This window comes from Haliaeetus leucocephalus, unplaced genomic scaffold (assembly GCF_000737465.1).
Source record: "Haliaeetus leucocephalus isolate CR32 unplaced genomic scaffold, Haliaeetus_leucocephalus-4.0 Scaffold657, whole genome shotgun sequence".
NCBI lineage: Eukaryota > Metazoa > Chordata > Aves > Accipitriformes > Accipitridae > Haliaeetus > Haliaeetus leucocephalus.
This window is the reverse complement of record NW_010973093.1, coordinates 5,003,161-5,021,510: the sequence shown is the minus strand read 5'-3', so window position 1 is coordinate 5,021,510 and position 18,350 is coordinate 5,003,161. Positions and strand designations below refer to the sequence as shown.

General features: G+C 40.0%; 1 protein-coding gene across 2 annotated transcripts in view; it reads right to left on the bottom strand.

The window, feature by feature from the left end:
- The window catches only part of MYH10 (myosin, heavy chain 10, non-muscle), a 100,267-nt gene extending 84,309 nt beyond the window's left edge, over nucleotides 1–15,958 (bottom strand). For both annotated transcript variants that reach the window (XM_010579443.1, XM_010579444.1), the window contains exons 1-2: nucleotides 15,614–15,958; nucleotides 2,125–2,281 (exon numbers count right to left, since the gene is read on the bottom strand). In XM_010579443.1, the coding sequence (XP_010577745.1) occupies nucleotides 2,125–2,281; nucleotides 15,614–15,958 (502 nt within the window). The remainder of the gene's footprint in view (nucleotides 1–2,124; nucleotides 2,282–15,613) is intronic.
- Between the last annotated feature and the right edge of the window lie 2,392 nt (nucleotides 15,959–18,350).

Below are 18,350 nucleotides of genomic sequence, written 5' to 3'. Positions count from 1 at the left end.
CTAAAGGAAGCAGTGTCTGTAAACAGTTTCCTGAGTCCATTATAAATTCAGAAGCAGCCCTGTTTTTCCTCTTCCTCTGATCCAACCCAATCAGGCAAGAACAGTTGGTTTAGTAAAATATTTGCCAAGCACAAAACTGTTAATGCCTGTTCTAGAGTTTTTACATATCCTTGGCAATGCAGTTGTGAAGGCAAACCATCAACAGGAAATTCACTGGTTGATTGCAATCGCTTGCTAAAATAAACAGGGAGTAGCTCCATGCAGGTAAAGGGCACTAGAAACACAGATTTAGTTAACCTTGAAGTTATTCCCTAATAAATTGATCCTGTTGCATAGTTTTCATCTATGCCAATCTTTGGCTTTATTCTTTCAAATGAAAAGAATTCAGACTATCAAAATCAAAAAGAAAGCAAGCACAGAAACACACAGAGATTTGATACAAAATGTAAACCTCCATATATCAGTACAGAAACAAGACAAAACTGTAACCAAACATTTACCATCATGTAAAATTTTTTTTTCATTTCATCTTCCAAAAATAGTAAAATTTGTAGACATAGCAAGATCTCCAGAGATATAAATCAGTACTGGCATGGTATGTGAACAAATATATAGAGCACCTGAAGTGTGATAACTGCTGACATTGACTTACTTTATTAGAGGACATTTGTCTCAAGAACTTTTCAAAACTTCTTGAGACAATTTCAAAAGTTATTGAGCTTTTGGAGTGGGAAGCCCTTATCCACAAACTACTTGAGACTGCTAGGAATAAACTCCTTAAAATAATCTTAAAGTTTGCTCTATTCTTCCACACAAACTTTTTGTTAGGGGGTCTGCTGATAGGAGCTATTAGAGGCTGTTGTTCTGGTCAAGAAGCCATTGCTTTTTTTCCATAAAAACACAGCCCCAAATATCCATTGAGAAGCATGACAACTCTTGGTGGCCCCAATTTGCTGCTCTTCCATTGCTTGCCCCTGCATCACCCTGCTCAATGGTGATGGCATAGTTTCTTCTGGGGTGAAAGAGCACTCAGCAATCCAGCAGTCTGTGGTTTATTATTAAGCAGCCCTAAAGACAAAGGCACAACTGAAGAAACAAAGACTTGCAGTGATTTATTTAAAGATGGGAAACGTCTTTTTTAAAAAAGATTTACATTTAAATGGCTGGTTAACCTGGTAGAAGAAGCAGTGTTTTCTTAGTTTGTGTGAACTGGGTCAAATAGCTTTTAACCTACTTCCAGTACACCTATAACACATCTATAGCAGAAAACATAGTAAGTTTTTCAGACCTGCCTCTTCATTACACACACTTTTCTAGATACAACATCCTGGTGTTCCCACTTCAGTAAAACAGCCACCTAAATATCAGCCAATATTGGATAGTATGAGCTGTGTTTCCAACATACTATGTCAGAAGTGCAATTTTACAAGTTCAACAGCATGTGTTATTTCAACACATTTATATAATGTCAGATTCACAGTTTTCATTATTTGTCCAGCACAGCCCTAAAGCCAAAATTTGAAGCATGTGCCCACCTTAAACTTACTCTCTATTCTACTACAGACATGACCTATACCAGTTTGGAGAAAAAAAAAAAAAAAAATTTTTTTTTAAATCTTAAAAGGTTAAGCGTTTCCCTGACCTCTTTTTGAACTGAAACATACTATTGTTTCATTGTCACTTCAGATTATTCGTCAGCTGCCAAAACGCCAACATTTTTATAGAATTAGAGAGACAAGTCATTAACATACTTTAGCTTTCCCTTTTCAATCACAATTTTTCATTCTTACTTCATTCAAAGCCAGTGCACTAACATCTTTTGACATGAATCTTCTCTCTTCTTTTTTTAAGAAAAAAGTGTTTCTACTACAACTTTCAGTGCCACCAGCTGGCACAGTACACTTCCTATTAGTGTTAGTTTGCTTCTATGCCTCAGTAAGTCAGACAAATATGCCGACAGAGGTCAACCTCCAAGTTATTTCTACTCTGAAAGTTTAAGGTTCCAGATAAGAAAGCTTTTTTCCCCCCCTTCAAGTACTAGAAAATATTCTGATCGTGTTGAGTTTTAGGTACATTACAAAGAGTTGTTACTTAACAGTTAGTTGACATTTAACTAATTCTTACCTTGTAGCATGCATCTATATGCAGATTCAGATATTGCATAAATGTGCGGTGGCATTTCATGGCGCTTCTTCCCTCTGTACATCTCGATAATGTTTTCTGAATAGATCGGGAGGTTCTTGTAAGGATTTATAACTACGCAGAACAGCCCTGAATAGGTCTTAAAAAAAGAAACAACATTTCTGTTAGTAAACAGTATTGAAACAGAGCCATAAAGAGCAGAAAAGCTTTTTCACAGGTTCTATACTATTTATTTTAGAACAAAATTGAGGTGCTTTTTCTTGAGCAACTCAAAGTACATGCTATATTCAAATTATTGGTTTCTAGTTCTCTTAAAAGGCTCTTTAATTACCTGCATAAAAAGTAATTTAAAGATAATAAATGGGAGTAAACATGAAGTGAAGCATCTGCTCTCTTTCCCACAGATATTTAAATCTCCCATTTGCCAAGTTACAGGATTTATAGACATCTTTTGATGTTCAACTCCTTCAGCAAAATGCGCATTCAAAGTTATTTTCTCATTTTTGAAGGAACTGATTGTCTCGATTAGTCTAGTAAATAATTTGGAAAAGGAAAAAGCCTATTTCCAACCACCACTATTTCTGCTATCCTACTATTTTTTCATATTTGTATGTCTTTCCTGCCCATCAGCCTCTCAATCCCAAAGCAGTCTCCTCCTGGAGAGGTCATTCCCTCCACTGTCCCACCCCAGCTGATGGATAGCCTGGCAGCTGGCACTGCAGATGCCATTTCATACTCTGCTTTTAAAGTTGATACTGAACAGAAGTTATCAGGACTACTGTAACATCAAGAAACTCAAGAACAAATTTTACATTGCTTATTTCATTGACTTTTATTGAGGCATTTCTGTTTAGTCAAAAAACGCCAGATGTTTTACAAAATTGAGCACACATTGCAAACGATACATACAGGTCCACATTTCCCTGTAAGTGAAATATCAAAGAGTACTTCAGAACAGTTCAATCTCTGTTCCATAGAAGTTATTTATAAGGAAGTTATCATAAAAATATATATGAAAGAAAAATGTATACAGTCAGCCACTGATACTTTGTTATCTGGGAGGGACAGATGAGCATCGTCTGGCTGTATGGGCCTTACTAGTTGTCAAAAGTTAAGCTCACAGACAGGCAGTTTTGCACCATGCAAAAAACAGAGCTAATCCACGGTGTTTCCCTAAACCAAGGCATCCGGATGGCTCTTGCCTTTTCAGAATCAATGTAAAATGATGGGTTTTAAGCAAGCAAAACCTCTCCATTTACCTATATTTCATCACATGCTTTGAAAGTGTGTTCTGTTTGGTCATCAATACTATTCACACCTTTACTAGCACAGGAACATTAGCAAGACACATCAGTTTTGACAGAAACAGGGAGTATCTTTCTGAATGTCAGGAAAGCTGTGGTTTTTACCTTTGCAGGCTGAGAGAAGACAAGGGACAGAGACACTAAGACAGCATTAACAGCTGTTAAGAGCCTGTAGTATTAAGCAGGTAGCTCATTATTCTTACAACATTTGTAGATTTAAAAAATATTTCTGCTACATTTGTACGAACAGAGTAGCTGAAATTCCTGATCTGCCTTTTTTTTTTTTTAAATATATAAAAGACTTTATATGGAGGAAAAGGTGCCCTATTCTTTCTACACCCCCAAGGGATTCTAGAAAGACAGACCAAAGGTGATCTCTGAATTGAGTCAGAAGCACCATTGGTAAAGAAAAAGAACTTGGTTTTATGCCAGATGTTCTGACATAAAGACATCTTATGTCTTTATGGGACGATAATCTCTCTGCTTTGGTCAGATCTGCTGGGTGATAAGTACTGAAGTGCCTTACCTAGCCAAACGTCTTTGGTAATAAGGTATTTATTTCTCAAGAGAAAGGAAACAGATGTTATCACATCAACTGACCCAAGCATAAAGAACAACTTATCAGTCATTAACTCAACATAAGCATGGGTCTGTTGGCAAGTGGGCAGTTCCTCCCCAGCTTCATGTTCCTACCACTGTCCCTCTTGCCAGCATCAGCACCCTTGCAGTAACTTACCGAGCTGGATACTACTGAAGATAAATTTCAAAGAGAATTGGTTGGTAATAGAATCAGTTCCCTGATCAAACTCATTCATGGCCACTAGTGATACTTTAGGGGAGAGGGAAGGCAAGACAGTTATTTTAATAGCATGGTACAACTGACCAAGGACCCAATTAATTGATAAATACTGGATCTACCTTCCTAGCCAGCCAGTTCCCTGTTGTACTCAACTGAGGTCATCCACATTCATCTATAATTACTACAGATGACAAGAAGGCATCGAGAATTACCATAAGCCTGATTTCCATTCTAGTCTTCAAATAAAGACAACTAGAAGGAAGGCACACCTTCACCCAAGCCCATCATATGATCACCAGCTCAAAAATCACCAAACAGCACCTACACTGTGTTTTTCTACTACAGCCACATCTAATGAAAAAAAGACTTGTTTATTGCTGACTGCAAATGGGATCCGGTCACGAGCAAAAGAATTCACACAGCCAAAGTCCATTTCCTGATCTGTCCCAACACACCCTCGGACCAGTGTAATGGCATGAACATTTACTTAAGCCAGCAGACCTCTTTCCTCCAGGATGATTCTGGACTCTTATCCAGCAGGAGTTCTGAGCCCAGGTCTGTTTTTCACCCACCCAGCTTCAGAGACTTGCAATTTACCTCCATGGGCTGCTGTTCTGTATCTTACTGTGGATGGGAACTCTCAAAACAGTGACTGATAGTTAAGCTGTAAGGGTACTGCTGTATATACTAGCTATATTACAGTCATCCTCTTTCAAGAGCAATACCTCTATTTCTCTGCAAATTAATCTAAAACTTTTATCAGTTGTTTTGGTACTTTTATGTTCACAAAGGAAAGTAGTTGGGTTTTCCCCAGTATCACTGCCCTTCCCCAGACATGAATAAACTGAACTGGTAAGTTAAAAGAAAAAATAAAAATTAAGTGCTAGGGTAAGAACAGCTATTTGAAGATTATCCTTCCCTCCTCCCCCGAGTTGCTTTGGCATCTTTTGTTTATTTCCCCAACACAGACATGTAGTAAGTGTTATTACTGTTTAGCTACATAAAGAATTAATAATTTATAAAACCAAACTTAACAATCCTTCAGACCTCTATTGATGATAGTCTAGAAAGGCTTCTAGGTTAGGTATCTCCCAATGAAGTAATTGGATGGATCAGTGAACCTGGAATGATCAGAATAAGCAAAGTCCAGCTAGATGCCAACATAACTCAGCCAATCTAGAGGGAGACCAGCAAATGTCATGGGCAAATGAAAAGGGTTAATTTAAGAAGCTCTATATTGAACAAGGCCAAATTAGAAAAATTAGAAGTTAGGAAGCACAAAATTCTACTGTTTCACCAGTGCTGGGGTTCATTTATTTGAAACTAAACCTAAAGGATAGGCTTTTATCCCTGACCATTAAGTCTGTGTCACAACATAGCTCTTCACATGCAGCACCTTGAACTCCAACATCTTGATTTCCTGCACATTTGTCACTCTGTTCACTCTCCTGCTGTTTTCCTGCAGAATTTAAAAATCACACTGTCTTCAAAACATCACCACACTGTACAGCCTTAATTTATTCAAAGGAAGATGGAACCGAGTTCTCCCACAATGCTCCCAAGTTTCATGACCATCATCTATTGCAGAAAGCAACATATGAACACATTGGTGGGTTCTTTTTGTGGCTTGTTAAGCATATAAACACAGAAGGGATGCTTTTATTGAGTCAAATTTAATTGGGAGGGAAGTAAACGGTACAAAAGTTTTATACAGCTATTTTATAACTGCAAGTATCACCATACAAGTATATTACTCTAAGACAGCAGATTGGAGGTATGGGCTTTCTGCATGCAAATTGAAGACATGAACAGTAGGCTGAGATTGTTTACACACCTTGAAAAGCTTCTTGGTGACCAGCCATAGAAAGAATTAACAGTAATACTTGCACACCTGCCTTACAAACGGACACCCTACTTAATGAATACCACCATGTAGCTGTTAAAGATGCCCAGAGCTTTCAGACATGCCACAGGGGCAGAGTGATGTCCTCTGCCTCCTCTCTGTTCTGCAGTACTTGGACTCTGCCAAAACTGTCATATCTGAATTATGTTAGGATCAAGCACTGAAGAGCTACAGTAACTAGCCAGTCTGGATGAAGAACCAGACTTCAATAATTTTTCAGCTGACAGAGGCAGATATGTATATTAAGAACTTAAAGGCAAATAAAGATGCTTATTCACCTTGAGATCATGGGATCAGCTGCAAACAAGCTAGTTGCTTGAAACACACACATTTCTGCTTTACCCAGGAACAGGATATAGACAATATCAACCAACAGCTATAAGGCCGGTTGGAATGTACACTCTCTAGGCAAGGTTCCAGAGACAAACAGTAAAGCAGTGCTCTGACAGAGGCTTCTTATACAAACTCTCCTTCAGGACACTAATTGTGGAGTTTGAATGTTTCCAGATGCTTACAAGCCTTTATCCAGTAGTATATCATTTAGTAATTTGGATTTCAGTAAGCTATCCCAGACTGCGGAGTTCAGGTTCCTGGCGCTGGCCTATTTGAAGACTACATTATATTCCTAGCAGTAAGCAACCTGAGAAAGAGGTATATGTAAGTGAACTACTGGCAAATAGAGAGTGCATTATTTCCAGGTGAAAGCACATGGGAATTTAGGCTCTAAATTTGGAGTGCGGGCTCCAAAGCAAGAAAGGTTTTCATGGCCTGTCTTCCCTTAAAACTATATGAAACCTCCATCGTGTATACACATATAGTGGTATTAGTGTCAAAAGCCTTGTACAATTCCTTAGATTAATAGCTCAGCTTTACAGTTTTTGCATCAAGGAATATGCTGTTACAACTGTTCGGTTCATTCCTCCTGCCACAACATCAAAAGGCCTTTTCAAAACATCACTTCAGAGTGCATTAGCAAGATGCAGGTAAGTTTTTTGGATTTGTAACAATCAGTTTGCATCACCTGAGTATCCAGGCTCAACATTTATCTCCAGTTCTTCAAATATAGAGAGTGACAGATTTACTCTATTACTACATAAATAATTAAGCTGAAGTAAGCATCTAGACATCTCCTATTATTACCTGAAATACAAACCAGCAGTTTCTAGCCTAGAAAGTAATACCTGTTTTAAGCAGTATCCCATATACTAATGGGGTAGAGCACGTTCTCCAGATTGGTAAATTGCATCATCATAGCATTTTCTTGTCTGGTTTCACTTCCTGAGGTCATGGACATGCTTTTCACACTCCAATTCCCATTAAATCCTCTGATCTTGGCATGGTTTTCTCATGTACTATCTCTTCCCCCAGAATGATGCAGTTATCCAACCCTAAATTCAAGCCTTAAAGAAGGGCAGGCAACTCTTCAGTCTACAATGGCAGAAAAGTGAGGCTGTGGCCTGGAGTGGAACATGTTCTCTGCTTTGCACAGCAGCTAATCCCCAGCTACAACCCACCTCTCCTCAGGGCAGAGGCAGAGGGGCCACACAGCTGGCCCAGCACCATGGGCAGCCCCCACACCACCACCCTGAGCCCATACTACCCAGCCAGGGCACAGTCAAAACTGGAACCCAGAAGTTATTGCAGACATCTCTGTACAAGCCCAAAGTGCTAGTTTGGAGGGGGGCGGGTGGGAGAAGAGTCCTGTTGGCACCCAGGAGATTGGAGTTAAGGGTGCCAACAAGGGAAAGGAACCCCCTGCGGGGTAATGGGAACCTCAGCTCTGACCAAGGCTGCGGGACAAGCACCACTGACTGTTACTCAGGGCAACTGAAGAGTAAAATCTGTGCACGAGGAGAATGAGAAAGGGAAGGAGCACAACACACATACAACCTATTGAAGCACAGCCCAAGCTTTAGAGGACTTATCTATTGATATTCTCTACAACTATCACTAAAGAGAGGACATTCACCAGTACTGTAGTTTCACATTTATAGCCTTCAGGTTATGTGTTTAAGGAGATAAAAACCAACATTATATCAGCTGTGCAGGTTATACTCCTGCTCAGTAAGCTCACCACCTCTCAGAGAGAGACAGGCTCAGTGTCACAGCCACTCAGACAGCATGACTGCTTCAGCCACAGCAACTGCTAAGACATAAAACATGATCTCAGGTTGCACCAGGGCCAGAAAAGTATTAATACCCTTTCATAAGGCTCCTGTATAGCTGCATGTTGGAGCTTGATTGCTCTACAGAAGGCTTAGAACAGGCTACCTGTGCCTTCTGATGCAGGCATACAGCTTGAAGGGGTGTCTTGCAACACAGTGCATTCCACAGAGCACTTGGAGTCCATAATCCAATTTATTGCACCTTTTTAGGCTGCTAATCTACCATTTTTAATAGAAGCAGAGAATATGACAAGAACATGCACTTTTTTCATACCTCTGCTTGTCTGAATGCAAGGAGGGCATTGATTCACTTCCCTCAAATCCCTCTGACATTTCTAACAAAGTAAAACCCTACACAGGACTCTCTCAACTTCATCACATTTATGAGTTCTCCAGAAAATCAGAGTTAATTTAAAAATACGTTCTTGTGTCAAAGCAGCCCTTACAATATGAACCCCAGCATTTCTTCTGCACTATATTATTTACTACATCCAGTGACTGGTTTGTGTTAAGGAAGAAGATGAAATTAAGTAACAAACTCTTGAGAAACAAATTTCTTACAGGTTCTTTTAATATCAGTCTTCACTACTCAGTAATGTGAAACATTCCCAACTGGACCAGCACGAAAATTAAAGCAAACAGAACACAGAAGCTTACATAACACAGATTGTTCAAGGTTACACTCTGGCCTCATAAGAGGCAGCAGCTTAAGAGAAGAAACAGCTTATAGACAGTTCCTCAAGTGCAGTTTTGTAAGAGCTTCTACCCACAGCAGGCTCTGGAACTGGGGACTACAGCGTATTTCTCATTTGTTCCCTCTTCTTCCCCAATAAAATGGAAAGTACATAAAAAAATGAAAGTAGCACAGGGCTGCAGAGCAATTACAGAAGTAATGCTTGTAATTATCAAAAAATATCTGCTAAAGTATTTTTGGTTGCACAACAGTAAGCATGTTTTCTTCTTTACTGGTAGAAAGAAAACCCAGTAGGCCAGTAGGCATATACACAGAGAGAAATAATTAGCAGCAAGGTTGCAGGAGCTGTCAGCCTTACATAAACAGTTTCCAACCCTTTTGAAAAAGGCTTTACAAAAAAAAAAAGTCAAGGAGTGGGCAGGGAAGATAATGCATAGTTCATTAGAGTTTGAAGGACTTTGAAGTTGAATCTAACCCTTTCCTCAATACCGCTTCACCATCTTTTTGTCCTTTCTCGAGGAACAACGAAACTAGTCATTTCTAACTTGACTTCACCTACAGCATGCACACATCTTATGCCACATGCTCCCACCTTAAACTCTCTAGCTGAGCACCCAAAACACGGGACATGGGCTCACCAACAACAGACAGGACCAAGGGAACATCCCACATACAGTCACACCAAGGCAAGATGCCATCTGGATACTGACATGGGTTAACAGAAGTCAAGCGTTTGAGAAATTCTATTAATTCTAATCCTTTTGACTGAATGAGGTCAGGAAGCAGTTAAGTAGTAGTTGCAATGATTTATGGTTGTATCAGCAAGCTACATATAATCACAACTGTGGGCAATGGACTTCCTCCAGGACAGCTGGGACTAGAACAGATGTGGCAACAGCAACTTTTTTTTTTTTTTAATAGATTTTTATAAAGCCCATTAGATTTTGAATAGCTTAGTTTTTACTGTAGCTTAATGACACCCTATGTTTGAGTGAGCAATTTCTTCATTCCATCTTACAGCACTGGGTACAGGAATGGGAACTTTTGACTTCACAAGACAGACTTCTGGTCCTGTGATATCTTCTTTCAGTTTGATTATCTTTCCTAACTCAAACATTTATAGACCCATTGAGTAGACAACACGCCATTTATCCAGGAACTTTTCAGGTATTAGCCTGCACTTACCAGTCAGACCATTAAAATACAGCCATCTGCAGCTCAGATGTTATATTTGTCTGGAAAAATCAGTAAAGTGTGTCAAACCTCCATACTATTATTGTTTGCTATCCATACTATTAGCGTTTGCTAATGCACTTAACAAGAAACCCATTTTGGTTTAAAAAAAATATTTCTGTTAACAAGATGAGCATAAGGTTATATTTTTACATTCATTAATAGAGTATGTAGGAACATAAACATTTAAAGTATGCTTTAAAAGGGAAATGGAAGGGTTTTTCTTGCCATTAAAAGAGGTACTGACACAAAAGCAGAGTTCCATTCTCTGCAATATCAAGAACAAGTTGCTTTCCATCTAAGTAGAAATGAGGTATTTACATTCCTGATCTATGCAACTAGCTGCATTTTGAGTAACTGAAATGCTTTTTAAAAAGACTTAAAAATTCAAAACTCTAGGAAAGTTATATCCAGAATGCTGCCTAACAAAGCATTGAAACATTATTTAGAGTGATCAGGAACACTCCTGACCACTTTAAGAGGTATAGCAGCTCTCGCTCAAAAAAAACAAGCAAAGAAGAAAAAAAAACATCTTGCCCTGAAGCGAAAAAGGACTCTCAAACTGCACACTAACTAGTCAGTCTCTCTTCCAAGCGCAGAGAAAACATAATGGTAAAAAGCAACCTAAATACTTTAAAAAAAAAAAAAAATACTGACACAGTTCTTCCCTTCAGATCAGCTATACGAGTCAAATTGGGTAGTAAACTTTGAGTAGAAGCCTAATTTTGAACATAACTGACATGCCTATATATAAGCTTTCTGAATAGGCACTGAAGCCAATATGTTGTTGATATTGAAGTACAGAGATCAAGATGGAAAAAACCACCTCTTCCTACACCAGAAACTCCTTTGCAGCTTTCAGACCTTATTTGTAGCCATCCACCAAAGCAACTAAGTATTTCTCCCCTCCATATTGTCAAGTGCAGCATCTGTCCTCCTAGCACCTTTATTTTCAGACTAAGTTCTCCTTCTTGTTTATCTCCCCTGCCACTCCCATCCCTTCCAACCAAAACCAGAGACCCATTTCAAGTGTCTCCTTTTTCCCAGGACTCCAACTGAAGGAGACAGCTATAGTTTGGACAGCCAAAGTCAATTCTTCAGCTGGGCTTCACACACACACCCCCAACAGCAAACTGACACCACAAACCTGAGCCATGAACAAAACTGCTCCTGAACCTCTACAGCTTACAGCATAGCAGTTTAAAAATTGAAGTCAGTGATTTCCTACATTCAGGTACCATACTGGACCATGAAGAGTTTGGAAGCTGGTTCATGAGAAACCCCAAACTTCATGAAGCAGTGACATGGAGCAGTCATCTTGCCTAATTACAGCTTGACACAAATCATTACGGCAACAGTGGTCTTGAGAACCTGTTAGCATTCAAGGCTGATAGACCCTTAACTTCCACTCTTTCCAGTGGATGCCTCCATTTCATTGTCTGATTCAAAGATTATTTCCCCCCACCCCATGAAATCCTATTTTGCTGACATGACTTAAGCAGGAGCCAAAATCTAGGACTGATATCTATGTGCCTTCACAATGGCATTTTACATGCAGGTCTTGTAAAAATAGAGATGTTTCCTCACTCAGGCTACAGACCTTGGTGACCAAAACCTCTGATAACTAGACTCTTAAAGCAATGCCCCCAGAAAGATATCTGGAACTCAGTTCATCATGGTATAAGGATATTCAAGAACCACCACAAAACCAGTCTGAGCAAAATCACATTTATTCCAAATCTTCAAAGGACCTCCTAAGCCTTTGGGTATTCCTCCTAGGTGCCCTTACAATGAACTACCTCCAGTTTCTGATCTACAGCTATGAAGGATATTACTAAATACAGGCTGAAGCTAGTGTTAAAGCTGGCCACTCTAAAGCAGAGCAGCCAAAATAGTAGTTTTATATGAAGCTGAAGAATTGACAGTTCACAAGCATTTAAGGTAACCAAAAGCCATGAGAAGCTGCCACTACAGCAAGACATGAGAGACCAATTTAGAGTATTAGTGACTCAAATGATACATCCCTGCCATAAGAAATGCTGATAACCCTAGAAAAGCACAAAATTTGGAAAAAATCAGCTATGAAACACATGGAAGAGTACAAATGCCTACCAAAGGTAGAAGTAATGAGAAAAAAAAAAACTGCTGTAGATGGCTGCACCTTCACAGAACCAACAGTTGCACTTGATGAAAACCAAGCCTCAAACAGGAGCAGGGATATTCTTGGGGACTCTCAGATTCTGCACTACCATGCTTAGTCATTGACAGGTTAAGGAGATAAGTCCAAGTGCAAGAATTCACAATGATAGATTTCCCCATTCTCAGGGGTGAAAATATATATATAATATACCCCAAAGAATTTGCAAAGATAGTACAGCTTCTCTAGGAAAGACTTTTTTCTAACATATTCTTCAGTTACACTCAAAATAAACTTTGTGGCAAGAAATGGAATAGGTGATATTAAAAGTGGAGCAAGAAATGAAGTTATTTCATCTCCAAAGCAAAACTGGGATCTCTATAGTTTACACTCCAACCATTCTTCCCAGCAGTTCTTGTACAAGTTCTGCTACCTTTCATCTTCTATGCTGTCATGAACAGACCAGAAATAAAAGACAGGACCAAGCATGGACATCACACTTTTACAAGCCACTGGTCTTCCACATTCTCCATTTGAGTTCATCTCCCACAGCACACTAATAATGCAACCCAGAGCCCAAGATCATGCCACTTGGCAGACATTAGAAATGCTAGAAGTTCCAGAAACTCCTTGCCATCCCTACTTAGATGTTACATGAAACTCTTGATGGAATGAGCATCACTGCCCAGGTCATGCTGACTGGCACCAGCTAGCTTTAGTCAGCCCTCCCTGTTCCTCCAGCAGTGTCATCTTGGAGAGGTAGATTATAGACAGATGACTAGACCCACTGGCCAAATCCCTCAACTCGTTTGTTTCCTTTCTAGGGACTGAAAGGAAACATGTATCTACTTCAGTTGACAGACCTTCATCTTCTACTTCCTAGAAAGGCAACACTGCATGCTGCCTATTGTGAATTAAAGGAAACCAAATCAGATTCACCATCTCAACTACTTGAGACCAACATCAAAATACAAGATTTCAGTTTGGTTATTATGGGAGTACTATCTGGAAATCAAAACATACCCTTAACCAACTTTTGTCACAGCCAAACCACCATAATTCTCTTCATCAGCTCAGTTAACTTTGACTCTTTTTCTTACGCCATGAGAACTTCAGCAGGATAGGCAAGCAATGGCAATTGCTCTGGGCTGTGCAGTAAGCAGCAGCAATGACAGCGCCACATTCAAGAAGTTTAGGGATCCCTGACAGAGAACCCTACCAGAACTAAAATCCCCACCAGCTCAAGTCCTTGATGAAGTTTCTCTCCATGGCCTGTTGATCTTTGCCAGCATTTAGCCTTTACTCTAACAGTGCTTGCAACTGCTTTCCCCCCCCCTTCAAAAAATAAGCTGAATTTTCATTTCAGACAAGAACTCATTGTTACAGCTGCATAGAAACATTATTCTTGGTAACAGTAGCATCCTCCAGCAAGGTTCCTGCAACTCAGACCTCCAGTTAAAGCCAACAAATCCATTAGCTTCTTGATCCCAACCAACTTCTTCCAGCCTGGGGGCGGGGGAGGTCATTAGTAATATACTGATGAGGTAATCCTCCTATGTGACAGCAGTATCTCAATGCCAAGGAACCAAGTTTTAGAGTCTGCCTCAACAGTTAAAGAATGAAAGCAGAAAGCACCCTTTTGGGAAGGGGGAGTGGGGGGTGTGGGGGGGAAAGGTAAGTCACCCATAGGATATCAGTTAAACTCCACATATACAGTAAGCCAGCCTTTCAAAAAGTGAAGGTTTTTAATTTGTCAGTCATCCAAAGTAACACAGTACTGTATCATCTGTGTATATAGAAGAGTGACAGGTTCTCAACGACATCCTCCAGAAGCATTTGTGGCTATGTTTACTATATGGAGTCCTTGGACTGGAGCTTGCTTTGACATTTAAAGCCTTCAGCTTTTAACCTTCATAATGAAATACAGTTGTAATAGTTGTAATGAATTTCATAACAACTAGCATTATGATTGATACATATACTGAAAACTTTTGACCTATCAACTTGTTTACTTTTAATTTTCAATCCAGTCCTTACTAATTATCCAATTAGTTTACTTATAAGCTTGCAGAAAGCATTCCAGAAGTATTTTTCACTGAGCTCTGCTGTAAGAGTCTTGGTGGAAGGCCTTGGAAGGGTAAAAACCAAAAACCCACAGAGGAAACTGACAAAGAAGCACAAATATGAAGACTATTTTGAAGTTGCATATAATTTTTAGGAAGTCCAAATATTACCAAGGTCTAAGCAAAAAAGGTACCCCTTTAATACCCAAATGGAGGGGAAAATGAGCCAACTAACTAGCGGAACTAAATAAAGTGGATTTAAGTGTTAGAACAAGTGTTTATTAAAATGAGCCAAGCATTTAAGCAGATGTTCCAGTTTCTTTTAAGATAGAAAGTCTACTTGTAGCTCTTAATGATACTCTGACTCAACAAGTCACTATGCAATCACTTTGCCAAGAGACAAGGAGCTACTCTTAACTGTACAGCACAGACACTCATTTAGCATTGTTCAAGGAAGGAACAGGGTCAAAAGCAGCATCAATGGCGTTGTGATTCCTAACTCTATAGAAAGATGGTGATAAGCCAGATGTTCCAATTAGTGCTTCAAAACCACTGAAAAAAGAAAGCTTTATCTTACTGGTTTATTTTAAGCACTTGAACACATTCTTTCCTGGCCCACTAAGTTGATATTAGATTCCAAAAAGACATTTGGCATTCCTAGCACTCTCCAGCTTCAGCTTTTAAATAATAGCATAGCCTCTTATTATAATTTTTAATACGCAGCAAGTTAAAACAAGATATATGCTTATTCATATGAGCAATTAAACAAGAGTAATTCAGCAAAGTTAGGTTTTGTAATCTCTCGTCAGCTCAAACAAGCCATTTGATACTATTCACTGTATCAGTTAAGCATGTCTGAGGCAAGTGCTCTAACGAGCAGCATGAGCTAAGCACCCAGAGTTGCCATTTAGCATTCTATTTTTGAAAGATGCTTGCAGAATTATTTCCATAGGAGAATTTTTTATTATTTGTTTTATGACAACAGAGTTCTTGACCTGTACACAGCATGGAAAAAGACCCTGGGCTAACCTAAATGCTAGGGACACTAAAGCATTTAGGCTACCAAAATCAGAAACAAGACCCACTTCCTCCGTTTCAAATGGGTAAAAGAATGGGAATCAGGTAAGTTCAGCTGAATTAGCACCCGTAATGTATCTAATAATTAGTACTTACATAGATAAGCCCAGAGTAATACCGATCCTTTAAATTATGCAATACAGAGGCTTCATTTAAACAGGTTAATTCTGCCATGTCTTCCACTTTAGAGAACTTGGGAGGATTCATCTTCTGAATATCATCTTTATTGACTAGTGCTTTCTTTCCGTTCTCTGCCAGTTCGACCAACACTTCATCCCCTTTTTCCTCCTTGATGCTGGCTGCCTCAAAACCATGGCGTTCTGAAGGAATCCACACCAACTTTTTAGCAGTCCAATCAGCCTGGGTGGCAGGGTTGTAGATTACAGCCCTATCCACAAAGAGGTATCTCTCCGGATCTTCCTGTCCGGATCTTTGTGCCATTGTAGGAAGTGAAGGTATCCACTATCAGTTACCCTGTAAATTGGAGAGGAAAAAAACAAAAAGTACATTACATACTATATTCTTATCGATGAAATGAATGGAGCTATGGCACATCAATAAAATGATCTATCACAAGTATCTGTATCTTCTCTTGATGAAGAAGCATCATTCATTTCTTCCATAGTCTAAAGAAGTTGCTATACAACTGAGAGCCCCTAGTCACTCAGCGGCCCCCTCTGAATAAACCAACTGCCACACAAAAGTTAAAGTGATCTGTCAGGTATAATCTCAGACCCAGTACAGGAAACGCAGTATAAACTGGTTCTAATTGTGCACCAACTAAGGAGAGACATTGCAACAACGTGAGAGCTACAAGCAGGAAAAACACGCATCTGTCTTCTGTGCTTAAATAAGGAAGAAGAGCAAATTTAATAAGAGCTTACCAGTAAACTCAACTTTACTTGAACAGTAAAAAAAAAAAATTAAAAAAATTAAAAAAGGATCGATATCAAAATATTAAAAAAAAAAATGTTCAGTGGATAGCTAACTACAGTAACCAGAAGGTGACAAGAATGTTTTCAAATGTGGATTTTCAACTACAGACAAGCACTTGAGACACTTGGGGTTTCTGCAAGCCATTAAGCTAGCTAAACTTTGCTCATATTCTTCCTGAAAAACATAAGACTTTGCATTTCTACAGCCTGCTTCTGTTCTGTTGTGAGCACTGACATTACCATATTCCAAAAAAATGTCTCCAGATCTCAAGTTTACCTTGAGGCTCAAGACGCAGCAAGGACTGATGTTAGATTTTCCAACAGCTTCACGAGTAGTTTGGAGGGGAAAGAAAAACTGCTGACAAGAGCTCCTGCGCACTCATTTTACTTATTTGCCTCTGTCTAAGAGACGCCACTGCATCTTTTGTTAATACTACTGTCACATCCAGGATTCCTGGAGCTAGCAATTTCATCTGTAACGGCCTGGGGAACAATAAGGTCAACCTGACACCTAGTACTCAGGTCATTAAATATCTTGTTTTTTCACACACTAGATCTTTTCTGCTGAAGAATGTTCCATTAGCTAATTGTAGCCTTTTCCAGCAGGCAACCTAAAGGTTAGCTTCAAAAGCAAGGAAGGTTTCGCAAACTGCATCTGTCATCTTGCATACTACGGTATGCACCCTGATAGAAGTTCTGCAACACACCCATCCTCAGAACATGTAATTAAATACAATAGTTGTGTCTCCATCTTCGGCATGGACATTGGTTACATTGTCCAACTTTAATGCAAAGTAAGCATGAAATCACTGAACCCTTCAGAGGTTTGAGGAGCAGACCGTTTACTACAGTTGGCTTAATTCAAATCAAGAGGTGATGACTCAACATTTGAAGTATTTTAGAAGAGCCTCTGAGAAAAAAACCTCAGTGAAGAAAGGGAATTGTTGAGGGGACACCTTAAGAGATAGATGGACTCCTCAGCCAGGAAAATGAAGATATTCATCAAGGAATGCTACCTTTGGCTCAAGAAGCCCACAAGTTTAATATCCGAGCCTCCAACCCCAGTTCAGAAAGCTGATTGTTGGAACTCCAGCTGTAGTCTAGCACAGAGGAGACAAAGACCTGAAACACCATTGCTGCCCTCGTGTGCAAATGCATCTCGGTGTCAAGTCTCTGAAAGCTCCCTGGCCAGGTATGACAGACAACCAAACGCATCCATGATAAGCTCAGTCTCGGTTTTGCACACTGAGACGTAGCGAAGCCTAGAGGTCAAATAAAACTCACACGACAAAATTAATCATTATCGCTCCCCATTGGAATTAAAGGCTGAAGACCGAAATGAATGCATGGACTGACGTTATAGCAGTCCCTGAGGAATATACTTAACATCGGGGGATCACAGACAGTTTCAGGGTCATTCTTCCACTTTGGCTTTTAATTCCACAGAGCCCATCACAAAAGACCTTCTGCAGAAGCAAAGCAAGTTGCAGCTTACTCTACTCAAGGCTCCCCTGTTAACAATGGCATTCAAATGAAATACACAAATGAGCACATTTATCATGCAGGAATCCAGCACTCCCAAAAGACGACTAGTGCAAGGAAAAAAAAAAAAAGAGAAAGAAAGAAGGAAAGAAAAACCCTGCACACGTTCTGCTTCTCTAAACAAAAAGGGGGTAGGGGGAGCACCGGCGGAGACGGGGAGTGGCATCCCTCCGTGCAGCCCGGGCATTTTCAAGGACAGGGGCAGCCCGAGGAGCCGCAGAAGCCGCACCGCCCCCGGGCGCCGAGGGCTGATGCTCGCCGCCGTCCTGCTGCGGGAGCGGCTGCGGAACCCCCCCCCCCGCGCGGTGGCCCGCGCGCCCCGCCGCCGCCCCGAAGGACAAAGGAGGCGGCCGGGG